Here is a 13,991-nt window from a genome sequence, read left to right as displayed (position 1 = left end):
TTTTAACATTTCTTTTTGTATAAGATATTTTGCTATGAAAACGGAGTGACAAGAGGTACATTTAGAAAATAACACGTAACTTATCTAGTCTATTTTCCTACCTCCAAATAAAACGGCAGCTAAGCTTTCCAGGCAGGTCTTTAGCTATGCTATAACTTTCCCAGAGGATCTGTAGTCTATTTACTAATTATGAAAGCTGGCCAACACTGTAGAGAGTACTGATGTTGCACAATGTAAGAAATGTTTTTGCATATACATCAATTGGGTTAGTTTTCCTTAAAACTTTAGGTTTTGCTTTATGATCACCATAGACTTCTATTGTCCTTCTCTTCAATTGTCCATCTCTTAAGCAGATGATCTAATATTTTAATCACCATTTCTGCCCTGCTGGTCCAGGTGATAGAACACTAAGGTTAAGGTGAGAAGTTGTTCAGTAGCAAAAGTGTCCCACAGAGGGCAGAAGAAGAAGAGTCCAGTTTCTTCAATAACTATGGAGAATCATTTTATATACCTCCCTCTGAAATATCACTTTGTAGACAAAAAATGTAAAAGAAACTGCCTTATGTATGCTAGGGACTCAACTTGCTTGATGTATTCAATAAAAAAGAGGATGTGGCACCTGGGTGACTCAGTTGGTTGAGCATCCAGCTCTGGATTTCAGCTCAGGTCATGATCCCAGGGTTGTGTGATCAAGCCCCACATCAGGCTCTGTGCTAAGCATGGAGCTTGCTTAAGATTCTCTCTCTCCATCTGCTCCTCTCCCCTACTCGCTTGCTCTCTCTCTCTCTCTCTCAAATAAAATTTTTTTTATAAAGAGGAAATTACAGTGACACTCTTGGCAGTAGAAATAAATATGGCAAAAGGGTAAAAAAAATTACAGTATGGGCATTTTTGAAGAACACTCTTATCTTTCAGAAGCCACTGACCATGTCCAACCTTCCCAACAGATATATAATTTAAAAGAAACTACTAATTAGTCCATTAAAAATAAATCAGGGGCGCCTGGGTGGCTTAGTCGGTTAAGCATCCAACTTTCGCTTAGGTCATGATCTCGCGGTTCGTGGGTTCAAGCCCCGTGTCGGGCTCTGTGCTGACTGCCAGCTCAGAGCCTGGAGACTGTTTCGGAGTCTGTGACTCCCTCTCTCTCTGACCCTCCCCCGCTCATGCTGTCTCTCTCTCTTGCTCCTAGAAATAAATAAAACATTTAAAAAATTTTAAAAAAAGATAAATCAGAAAACACATTTGGAAGCGCTGTTTATAAGGTGTTCAGTATACATAGTAGTAGGGAGTCCTTTTAAGTTTCTCAAGCTAAGGCCTTTGAAGAACCTAACTGCACTGGATATAAAACTTTTTTTTCAGAATAATCTTTAAAGAATTTTTTTTTAATATTTTTATTTATTTCTAGGAGAGAGAGAGAGAGAGACAGTGTGAGCAGGGGAGGGTCAGAGAGAGAAGGAGTCACAGACTGAAACAGGCTCCAGGCTCTGAGCTGGCAGTCAGCACAGAGCCCGACGCGGGGCTCGAACCCACAAACCGCGAGATCATGACCTAAGCCAAAGTCGGACGCTTAACCGACTAAGCCACCCAGGCGCCCCCAGAATAATCTTTAAAATGCCCTATAATTTATGGTTCATAGGAGTAAGAGTGCACTGACAGACAAAAATGCTAACAGGAAACATTCATTGTATAAAGGCTGCGACTATCTCAAGCATCCTGCTACATTCATTATGGTGGCAGTGGATCTCTAGAATGTGTTTTGGAAACTTGGAAGGACTTTTGGCTAATACAATGATGGGGTCCCACTCTTGGATGTCCTCCAACCCACAGAACAGAAAATTATTACAAGCACTGTTATATTGATTTCTTAAGTTATATGTTTAGTGAGATGTTATTATCTATGAAGTTCATCTCAGTAAAAGGAATGTTACAAAATATTTGTGAAAGTATGCTTATCAAAAATGTTTAACCTGAATCTGATCACACCTTTATAATGAATTTACAGAAAAGAAAATAAAGCAACATGTTAAAAGATACTACAATGACATTCTATGGAACAAATGATCTAGTCTCTTTAACAAGTGTCCACCACGAACAAAGGAAATCTACTAAGAATACCGACTAAGCCCCACACACTGTGCTAAGTAAGCACAGGGGTTGTAAAGACAGTTAAGACAGTCCTCTTCAGGCAACTTAGTGAGTCATCTCTTCAATACTTAGATATTACCTAACTGAACTTCTCAGAGATCTTATTTCTGTAAAGGGCACAAAAATAGCTACCCAAAGGATAAAATATGAAAGCCTTAATTAGTACCATTTCTCAGCCTCCGTAAATTCTTGAGCCACGCTATTGGTGCTGTGCTCTTTGCCATCGAACGTTCGGATTTGGGGATATTCTATCCTTCCTGCACATGCTGCTCTCATTTTAACGTTGAAAGCAGCTTGTGCTAACTGTTTGTAACACTTCCTGCCAAATAGGATCTGTTGCTTCACTTGGTGTAGAGCATCTAAAAAGAACCTTTCCACTTCTGTTCTCTCATCCAGTATGTTCTTCGCCAGCTTCTTCACTCGATTCATTTCCCTGTCCTTCATCTGGAGAACTTGTTGCAGCTTGTCAATTTCAACCTGACCTGCTTGGTTCTCTATCATTGCCTGTTGCTGCAGTTTTAAAACTTCAGCCTCAAACTCTCTGGTCATACAACTCAGGGCAGTCTCCAAGCTTACCACCTTCTTCTGAAGAGTTTGGATTTGTAACCTCTGCTGGGTAAGCTGCATTATCTTTTCCTTAACCAACAGATCGTTGATTTCCTAAAAACAAAGATGAGAGAGGGGAGAGATTTTCTTTAATCAATTTCAAAACTTAAAAGTTCCTCATTAATTTCCATTACTTCATGAGACTACATTTGATACCAGGTTGAGATGATGATATTTGCTATTTTGTGTACCGAGAGAAAAAATATCTCAGGGTTCTTCTCTGGACTTGTGGAGGCCACTAATTTTGCTAATTAAGAAACTTTCCTTCTTCTAAAATTCCAGTAGTTTAAATGTTTTATATTATTGAAACGGGTAGTTTCAAAATCAATAAGATTATATATTAAGACATTAATTTAACAACTATATACTGGAAAATGTTGCCTATTCTAGCCTATAGGCTAGTGGCCTATCCCTTTTCCATTTTCCCTTTCCTCCTTAGTAATAAAACTCCAATTATTTTCAGGAAGGTAAGAAGCCCAATTGAAAATTCCCAGTCTCCCCCGCAGTTCAGCCAAGCTATGTAACTAAGTTCTGGTCAATGAAATGTAAGAAGTAGGAGTGTGTGCTGGACTTCCAGGAAGACCTCGAAAGGGAGAGGCATACTTTTTTCCTCCTTGTCCTTCTTTCTTCCTGCTTTCTGAGTAATGTAAGAGATCTAGCAGCTGCTTTGGGCCATGAAGTGACTTTGGGGATATAAGCCATACGTTGCACAGCAGAGTTAAGGAAACGGGAGTCTCTGTTGACTCTGGCCCTACCATTCCAGCTCTGGGTTGCTAACCTCCAGATCCCATTTAGGGGAGAGAATAAGCCCTTACATAGCAAAGTCATTGTTGTCAGGGCTTTTATAGCTGAACCTATTTGTAAGTGATTGGGGACCAACTATAAACCGAGTAAAATGAGTATTCTAAGGTAGTAGAGTGTAGGATTTATATTTATGTTTCTGATATATTCTTTATAAAGCCAAGTCTAATACTTCTTTTTTTATGCTTGTTTGTTTGTTTGTTTATTTTTGAGAGAGAGAGAAAGAGAGAGAGAGAGAGCACCTGCTCAGGGAGGGGCAGAGAGAGAGAGGGACACAGAGAATCCCAAACAGCCTCCATGCTATCAGCACACAGCCTGGGGGCTTGAACCCACAAACTGTGAGATTATGACCTGAGCTGAAATCAGGAGTCTGACGCTCAACTGACTGAGCTACTGAGGCATCCCAAGTCAAATACTTCTTATGTCATTCTCATAATTAATCCTTTCAAATAAGAAAGGTACACCATCCAGACAGAAGAAAAATGGTCCAATGTCCTAAGTTATCATTATTATACTCAATTCTTCATATTTACCAACCCAATCCTTAAACAAATAAACAAACAAATAACAAACAGAAAGTCCAAATGGAGTGGGAACCTTCTGGTGTAAAAGCAAAGTTTGAGTCTCTTGCAACTTCTGGGATTTTTTTTGTAGAGCATCAGCTTCCTTCAGGTGGTGTGCAAGAGCTTTCTGGAGATAAACATTCTCTTTAAAAACAGATCTTCCAGCATTGTTCAATTGCCTGAAATAGATAGATATATGATCCCAAAACACAAGCATAAGTTTTAGATATTACCAAACTAGAACAATGACTGCCTTATCACCCAACATTAAAAATAATGACCACCACTTATTTAGTTTATGGTAGGTACTCAAAAGTTAGGTACTCCGGGCTCTGTGGCTAAGTTTTTACCAATGGAAAGTGAAAAGTTATGTGTTACTTCCAGCCCAAGGCAGTTAAAAGCAGATAGGAGTTTCCCATACTCTTTCCTGTCCATATGATTACATTGAAGAAATCCAAGATAGAAGCAGCCCCAGTTCCTGAATCACCACTCAAGTAGAGCTATCTGATTCATACTGGATTATTAAGTGAGCAAGAACGAAACCACTGAGACTTGGAAATTTATTTATTAACACAACACAATTAAGTGCTACGTTCACTAACATTCCTCATAACAATTCTATATAGTTGCTATGATTAACCCCATTTTTAGATGAAGAAATTTAATTCCGTTAGGAAATTTTCCAACAGCCATGTTAGTATACATGCTGAGAACCAACGTCTAACTTCAAAGCCAGGGTTATTTCCTCCATACTACCTTGTTACAGAAAGGGTAGATGGAAAAGTGGCAGGGACACAAAGAGAAAGAGATAATAAGGGAAAGTAAACAAGAAAATTTTAAGAAAGCAAACCAGGAAAGAAGGAGGAAGACAATACGATGAGAACAAAATAGACTAGCAAAGAGATAAGAGAGGCTATGAGAAAAAAAAGAGGCAGCAATCTCTTACGCAATAGCTTCATGGTGAGCTCTCTCTGCCAGCATTATTATCTTCTTTTCAGCTTCTTGTTCTAGTCGATGCTAAAAAAGAAAACAGGCTTTTTTTTTTAAGTTTATTTATTTATTTTGGAGGGCAGTAGGCAAGAGACAGAAAGGACAGGCCTCACGCTGTCAGGGCAGAGCCCAACATGGGGCTCAAATGTGAGGTCATGACCAGAGCCAAAATCAAGAGTTAGATGCTTAACCAACTGAGCCACCCAAGTACCCCTAGGCTCTCTTAATAGAGTTATATTTCTAACAAATTTAGACATCAAAAAGTGAAGTATTTATTTTATAATGTCAAACAAAATACTCCCGTCCACATGACTTAGTGTGAAGAACTCCAAGTGCTGGTGGAATAGCTAGCAAAGAGAGTAGTGTTAACACAGGAACCTCAGGGTACCTTCTGTTCTCCCCATTAAAGAAGCAACATGAAGGGGCGCCTGGGTGGCTTAGTCGGTTAAGCGTCCGACTTTCGCTTAGGTCATGATCTCGCGGTTCGTGGGTTCGAGCCCCGCGTCGGGCTCTGTGCTGACTGCCAGCTCAGAGCCTGGAGCCTGTTTCAGTCTGTGACTCCCTCTCTCCCTGACCCTCCCCTGCTCACGCTGTCTCTCTCTCTCTCCTAGAAATAAATAAAAACATTAAAAAAAAAAAAAAGCAACATGACATATAAATAGAAAAAAAAATCCACATCAGTATTGGAAATTGGATCTTGGATAAATTTCTGCTAAATACAATGTGGTAAGAGTCATTAATTAATCCAACAAACCCCTATTCAGTATTGATATTGTACCACATTATTTATTTTTAATTTTTCAATGTTTTATTTATTTCTGAGAGACAGAGACAGCAGGGGAGGGTCAGAGAGAGAGGGAGATACAGAATCTGAAGCAGGCTCCGGGCTCTGAGCTAGCTGTCAGCACAGAGCCTGATGCAGGGCTCAAACCCACGAACCGTGAGATCATGACCTGAGCCAAAGTCAGATGCCCAACCAACTGAGCCACCCACATGCCTCAGTACCAGATTTTTTAGATGCTGGAGATTCTGTGGTGAAAAAAACAGATAAAGTCCCTGTTCTGTTGGACCTTGTATTCTAGGTGAGATCCAAACAATAGTAATAATTAAAGTGCATTGATCATTTACCATGTGCCAGGCATGGTTCTAAGAGCTTTACATGTATTATTTACCTCTCACAATGACCCTAAAAATTAGACATTATTATCACCAAGAACAAGGACTGAGGAAACAAGTCTCGAGAGAGGTTAGTAACTTGCCCAAAGTCAGATAATGAGTAAGGAGCAGAGCGGAGATTCCTATCCATCACAGGCAATGTGATGCTATACAACCTCCCTAACAAGCAAACAAATAAGAGAATTAACAGACTGTGATGAATGCTGTGAATGTAATAAACAGAGTAATGAGAAAGATAGTAACTGGGGGGAGATTATGTTAGACTGGGGTTTAAGGAATCAATTTCTGAGAAAATGACACTTGAGCTCTGAAGAATGAGAAGAGCCAGAGCTGGAGGGAGAACATTCTAGAAAGGAACCCCAAGTACAAAAATATGTCATTGGGAAAGGGCTTGGTGGTTCAAGGAACAGAAAGGATAAAATAGGGAAACAAAGCACCAATAACTTGAGGGATGTCCAGGTGGAGCATACTACAGTAAGAGATGAATAAACAGGGCTTACTGGAAAGCCATTTGCCATAAACCAGCAGCACTGGGGTTCAAACCAGCACTGGAGTTTGTACCCAACCATGAAGTTTACACCTAATATGGTGAAACAGCTACTGCTGTGGCTGGCCTTCCCAACATTCATTCCCATCCTCCCTTTTCCTTCTCAGCTTCCACTAGTGTCTAGAAAAAAACACACTCACTTTCCCAGGATCCAATATAACATGGTTCTGGCCAATGAGATAGATGTAGGAAGAAATCTGCTAAGAGCTTCTGGGAGAGCTTTTATGGTTTCCAGATTTTAAAAAAGGGACATACAGCTGGAGACATCATTCTTCCTCCCTTAAACACAGACGAATCTTAGAACTGCATTAACCATCTTGCAACTATGAAGGAAAGGCCAGCAGCCACCTACTTCCAGACGTAAAAATCCTGTTTATATAAGCACGGTCAGTCAGGTATTCTGTAAACTGACAAAGCACTCTGTGTGTGTAGAGCTGCTATGCTTAGCAGAGGAGAGAACAAGTGTAGGGGTGAGTGAGAGGAAAAAGGGCACTTGAGAGCAGCCCATTCCTGAGGACTTTCATTCCTACAGTGCCAGGAAATACATCAGAAGGAAAGCATCAAGATGCTGTTCCTGCCCCATTCCTAGGTTATTTAATACATAAACTGGAAATCTAGAGCCACTTTTTTTTTTTAATGTTTTATTTATTTCTGAGAGAAAGAAAGAGACAGCATGAGCAGGGGAGGGTCAGAGAGAGAGGCAGGCACAGAATCTGAAGCAGGCTCCAGGCTCTGAGCTAGGAGAGCTCTGAGCTAGGAGGCTCCCCTAGAGCCACTTTTTAAAGCTTTTTTTTTTTTTTTAATCTAAACCTGATATGAGTACATTTTTACCCCACCCTCAACTTCCTACATCCCTACCAGTTTCTAAAAGAAATCTGTTCAATTCTTCCCTAAGAATGAAAAGTTAAAGGAAAATTTAGAAGACTTAAAGAAAAACCATGGGTCCTCTGAAAAGCTTATGAAGAAGAGAAGTGTTCCAGCGCACTTCCCTCAATTTGGAGAATTAATGTGAGAGGCACAGAGTAATGCGGAAGTTTGTGATGTGCTAAGGAACATTTTTGAGCCCCCTTTCATTAGCACCCTTAGCTTAGCTTGGCTTGACTAAGGAAAGAGCTTCACGTGTACCAGAGTGACCTCTCCCATCCCATCCCCCTTTGTAATGTGCCACATGCAACCTTCCTTCCACTAGGGGAACACCAAGCTGAAGGGGCTGTGTCCTGAACCCTTAGTAAGATAACAATCCCTCTTTAGGATTTCAAGACTCTCTAACTGTGAGGGGGAAAAGAAGACTAGACACTGAGATATCTAGAACAGGTTTCGTTTTCCCTATTTTTAAAAATCTGCTGTGATTTGATAAACAATCCTCTAATAAGATGCCAAAAGAAAGGTTGACATGTCTCAGAATGCATATAGATATATTGTTTTAGTAAACAAAATATTTCTTCTTTTTAAAAACAAAATATTTCTTAAGTCTAAAGTGTTGTACCTTTTCTTCAAAAAACCTGCCCTCCAGTCTTCTAAGAGTCTCCTGATGTTTCCGCTCCATGGTCCTTAAATTCTCCTTCAGCTGTAATTACAATAACAAAAGAAAAAAAAAGATCAGTAGGAAATGGGGGTGATGGAGGCACATTCCTGGAAAATTCTCAATAAAAAAACATTTTCTGTTATACATTATTTCTTAATCCTGAACACACAGAAAAATTCCACGTCCCTGCCCGTGAGTACTGTACTTTCCACCAATCTTCTATACACTTACAAGATCAGTATTGAGTTTCTAAAAAGCTGTTCATGAACAACAGTTCCCAGAACAGACAAGTTGTTCTCATAATCACATTTTCCAAATATCTTCATTTAAACATGTAGACTCGTAAAATCATAATATTTTAGAATTGGGGCACCTGGCTGGCTCAGTTGGAGGAGTGTGTGTGTGACTCTTGATCTCAGGGTCATGAGTTCAAGCCCCATGATGGGTGTAGAGATTAAATAAACTTAAAAAAATAATATTTTAGAATTGAAAGGGACCTTAAAAGTCACACTATACAATCTCCCACTAAATATAGGATTCTTTCTATGAGAAAAATATCTAGAGACAGAAGTATCACTAATTCAAATCTCATTAATTCATTAGACTAGACTTTCATAGTTCCCATTTCTAGAAAATTCTTCCTAGTATTAATCTAAAATACATCTCCCCCTATGATTCCCACAGATGGAGCCTTCTGTCCTAAAAACATGTATACATGGAATAAAAAGGACATAAAGCTCTTCTAGGCAAAGAAAAGTAAGCTAATTTAAGTAAGCAGTAAGCAGTCAGGCTGAAAAAAGCATAATCTTCATGCCATAAAAAAGGCAGTAGAGAAGAGTTTCCCATGAGACAGATCTTTCTCACTTGCCAGCTGTTTGACTCAGGACAAACTGCGTCTCTAAGTCTCAGATTTCCACGAAACCTAGGGTGTGGCACGGATTAAATAACAACTCATGTAAAGTACCTAACTAGAATGGTAACCATTTAATATACAGGCTAGTTATTCAAGCATCTACTATTGTCCTCCCTTATACTTAATAATTTTCCTGTGATCTCTATCCTACATGTATTAAATCTCCATTTTATATAATCTCTTTCAGATGTTCTCCTTTCTGTATTTTTCATACATTTTTTTAAAAAATCGCTTCTTATATCATTTGAAAATTAATGTCAATAAACAAGTTTATAGAAATGTCTATCACCTTAGTGTGTGGGAAGATGGACCTTTCAAAGTCCATAAATTAACAAATCTTTCTAAAGATAATTAGGTAATGCCTATCAAAAACCTTTATTTCTGGGGCACCTGGGTGGCTCAGTTTGTTAAGTAAGTGACTGACTGGCTCAAGTCATGATCTCGGACTTCTTGAGTTGGAGCCCCGCATCAGGCTGTCTGCTGCCAGCACAGAGCCCACTTTGGATCTGCTGCACCCCACTCTCTATGATCCTCCCCTGCTTTGCTCTCTCTCTCAAAAAAAAAATTATCTTTTTTTAAGCTTATTTATTTTGAGACAGAGAGAGAGCAAGAACGAGCACATGAGCAGTAGAGGGGGAAAGAAAAGTGAGAGAGAGAATCCCAAGCAGGCTCTGCTCAGCATGAGGCCTGACCCAGGGCAGACATGGGGTCCAATTTGGTACAAACTCAAGAGTCCAAACTTAACTGAGCCACCCAGGTGGCCCCTATCAAAAAATGTTAAAAGTTTGTTCTTTAACCTACAAATTCTACCTCAAAGAAGTTATCCTAAACACTAATTACAGATGTAGAAAAATATTTTGTTACTTAGCCTCTTTTAATTTGTATAGTGAATTCCATATACACAGTATAATTAATTTTCTTCCTTTATCTATACACTTCCCCTTTTAAGTTCACGGGCCTCTATACCTGCCTTAAATCTTCCGTATTTGGGATTCCAGAGAACCACCTTAATATTTTGCATAAGCCAGTATCTTTTGCTTTTGAATTTTAAGTTTTCCTGGTCCATGACCCTTTTGAGAAATCCGAACTCTATTTCTCCATTAGGTGGCAATATTGTTCTTAAAAAAAAAAAAATCATACCTCTAGACTATGTACTAATTAATTCATTTTGATTCAGATTGTATACCTACACTCAAGATAGCCATTGTGGGAGTTCCTAAAATGTTACCGATCTTAAACTGATTCAATCTTCAGTATTTTCATATTAAAATTTTTCCTTCTAGAAAATGTTACGTCTTTTTGAGGAATTATTAACTGTAAAGTATTTAGAGTATATATTGCAATGATTTAATATACACATACATTATAAAAAGATTCCTCCCATCTAGTTATTAGAAAACTTGATATTCCTTCAATTACATTTTTAAAGTTTATTTATTTTGAGAGAGAGCATAAGCCAGAGAGGGGCTGAGAGAAAGAATCCCAAGCAGGCTCCACACTGTCAGCACGGAGCCTGACATGGGGCTTGAACTGACAGACTGTGAGATCATGACCTGAGCCAAAACCAGGAGTCAGACGCTTAACCAACTGTACCACCCAGGTGCCCCAATATTAAATTACATTTTTAATGAAAATACCTACTCAGCATTTAACAAAGATTTATTGAGCTTTACTGTGTTATCTTGTATTTTGATGAATACAAAGGAACAATGATGTTCATGCCTCAAAGAATTTGTAATCTAGCAGGGTAGATAAGGCAAATATGTCAAGGTAAATGGGCTAAGTGGTATAAAAGAGATAAAAAATGCTATGAAAACACACAAAGAAAAGTATTACTTTTTTGCTAACAATCTTTTTTTTCCAGTTTTATGAGACATATTGACATATAAAATGGTATAACATATAACATGGTATAAATAATAAATAAACAATAAGCTAACACATCCATATTGTTACATAATTACCATTTCTTTTTTGTAGTAAAAACATTTTTTTTATTAAATATTTTTATTTATTTCTAGGAGAGAGAGAGAGACAGCGTGAGCAGGAGAGGGTCAGAGAGAGAGGGAGTCACAGACTGAAACAGGTTCCAGGCTCTGAGCTGGCAGTCAGCACACAGCTCGACGCGGGGCTCGAACACACGAACCGCGAGATCATGACCTAAGCGAAAGTCGGACGCTTAACCGACTAAGCCACCCAGGCGCCCCAGTAAAAACATTTTTTTTAATTGTTTTATAGCTTTTTATTTTTGAGACAGAAAGAAACAGAGCATGAGCGGGGGAGGGGCAGAGAGAGAGGGAGACACAGAATATGAAGCAGGTTCCAGGCTCTGAGCTGTTAGTACAGAGCCTGACGCAGGGCTCGAACCCACAAGCTGCGCGATCATGACCTAAGCTGAAATCAGACCTTAACCAACTGAGCCATCCAGGTGCCCCTGAAATTATTACTTTTAAACATGGCTCTGGGGAACAGCCTTACAGAGAATATTAATTTGAGCTGAGTTTTTGGAGAATAGGTAAAATTTTAATAGACAGAAATCTATTGGGAATATATTCTGAATAGAAGAAAACAGTGTGAACTATGTAAAAATGGCAGAAAGCGGGTGCCTGGGTGGTTCAGTCCATTAAGCATTCAATTCCTGATTTCAGCTCAGGTCATGATCTCATGGTTTGGGAGATTGAGCCCCACATTGCACTCTGTGCTAACAAAGTGGAGCCTGCTTGGGATTCTCTCTCTCTTTCTCTCTCTTTCTCTCTCTCTCTCCCTCTCTCCCCTCTCTCCCTCTCTCTCTCTGCCCCTCTACCATTCGCTCGATTACTGTCTCTCTCAAAATAAATAAAAATAAACTTTAAAAAATATGGCAGAAAAGACTTCAGGGATGAGTAAATATCCAGTTGAGGTGGATTAAAGGGGGTTGCATGAGGAAGTAAGAGGAGAAAATAATGTTTCAAAGTAGGTGTTGGGTCTTGCCTTTCACACTAAGGTATCTGGACAATACTGGATTTACAACAGAGAAATACTAAAGAAGATTCTTCAGGGAGGTGATCAGAACATTTCCGTATTGGTGCATACTTTGGTGTGGTGATGTGTTGATTTTAAAATACATTCACAACTTCTTTGATGGTCCTCCCTTCAAACGATGGAACCCAATTCTCCATCATTAGAATGTGGGCCAGAGTTAGGGATTCACTTCTAACTAATAGAGTATGACAGAAGTAATGCTGTAAAATTTCCAAGGCTAAGTCAATAAAGGGATAGCTTCAGTCTGGCTTTCCTCAGGATTATTCACTTTGGATACTGTCATCGTAAGGCCCATGTGGGAAGATGCTGAGGCCTCCCAGTAATTACTAGTCCCAACTTGACAGCATGTTAGTTGGTACTTGGAGGGGTGCCTGGGAGGCACATTTTAAAGCAATGTAATCATAACAAGTAAACATCAACAATTACTATGTTACTCCTCTTACTGGAGATTATTAGTAGGAGTGAATGTGCTAAGTATTTTACACACATTACATTCTTTAATCCACACATCTCTAAGAGGAGGCAGGTGATATCATAGCCACATTTTACAAATGAAGAATCTGATATTTAGAGAAGTTAACAGACTATCCAAGTCCAGACAGCTACCAGCTGCAGAGCCAGGACATGAAGTCCCTGATTTCAACCACTACATTATCTTTTCTGACATCCATTTCTCATACACCCTTTCAATTTGGCAGTTAATTGAGATGTAAACAGAAACAGGATGCAGGAACTTTGATTTTCCATCAAATCTTGTTCTTGCTAAATAGGGTTCTGGGAGCCCAAGGAGCTCTTGAGAGGTATTGCATGCTTGGAGAATACCATGACCGAGAATGAGAGGCACTAAAAGGGATAGTGGAAGGGCCTTAAATAACACTAGATAAGTGTTAAATAACACTAGATAAGTTAATAACACTATAAGCATAATTTTAACAGTAGTAATACTAGCAGCAGGATCAACAACAGCAGGTAGTATTTGCCACACAGTGGTATTTAAAACAGATGAGTTCATTTAGTCTTCACAATGACCCTTTAAAGTTGATACTATTATTCCCAGCTCCATGTTTTAGATGAGGAAACTTAACAAGATACCCAAGTAGTGAAAACAGTAGTTATACTCCAGCAGTCCGACTTCAGAACACCAACTTTCAGCCCCTCCACTATATGAAATATGGTTATCCTAGGTGGTACTACTACTACTATTACTACTACTAATAGCAGTATCTAATTGAACATTGGAGCAGGCTCACACCAGGAATTTTGCTAGCATGCTGTTAGGGTGTTGGTAGCTTGAAATTGGCCATAATAAAAGTATTGATACCAAGGAAACCAGCAAGTGCTACAAATCAGGACTTCTGTTTGCAGAGCGCTACATGCCAATGTAAATATAATTGTCACATATATGACATAATGCTATTTTAAGCACTTTAAATATATGAACTCATTTAATCTTTACAACATTGCTAGGGGTCTATGACGAACTCTAACTATCCTCATTTTACAGATCAGGAAATCAAGGTATAGAGAGGTTAAGTAACTTGCCCAAAGTCACAAAGCTGATTTCTGCTACTATGCCCAGCACTCATCTGTGCCATTTAATGCAATAAAACTATATTCTGAGCTGAGGGAACGGAAAGAGAAAAAGCATAGCAAGGTCAGAGAAAATTTCTGAAAGTACAGTTTTCCTTGCTCCACCTACCCCTA

The 13,991-nt window shown here is 39.1% G+C and overlaps 1 protein-coding gene across 3 annotated transcripts in view; it reads right to left on the bottom strand.

The window, feature by feature from the left end:
* Positions 1-13,991, bottom strand: part of BBOF1 (basal body orientation factor 1) — a 53,590-nt gene that overhangs the window by 25,039 nt on the left and 14,560 nt on the right. For all 3 annotated transcript variants that reach the window (XM_039232332.1, XM_039232331.1, XM_039232330.1), the window contains exons 5-8: positions 8,315-8,395; positions 5,062-5,132; positions 4,150-4,294; positions 2,312-2,805 (exon numbers count right to left, since the gene is read on the bottom strand). In XM_039232332.1, coding sequence (XP_039088263.1) covers positions 2,312-2,805; positions 4,150-4,294; positions 5,062-5,132; positions 8,315-8,395 — 791 coding nt within the window. The remainder of the gene's footprint in view (positions 1-2,311; positions 2,806-4,149; positions 4,295-5,061; positions 5,133-8,314; positions 8,396-13,991) is intronic.

Source organism: Hyaena hyaena, unplaced genomic scaffold (genome assembly GCF_003009895.1).
Source record: "Hyaena hyaena isolate Hyena2069 unplaced genomic scaffold, ASM300989v1 scaffold_65, whole genome shotgun sequence".
In the NCBI taxonomy this organism is placed as follows: Eukaryota; Metazoa; Chordata; class Mammalia; order Carnivora; family Hyaenidae; genus Hyaena; species Hyaena hyaena.
The sequence above is the reverse complement of the archived record's forward strand: the minus strand, read 5'-3'. Positions and strand labels throughout refer to the sequence as shown.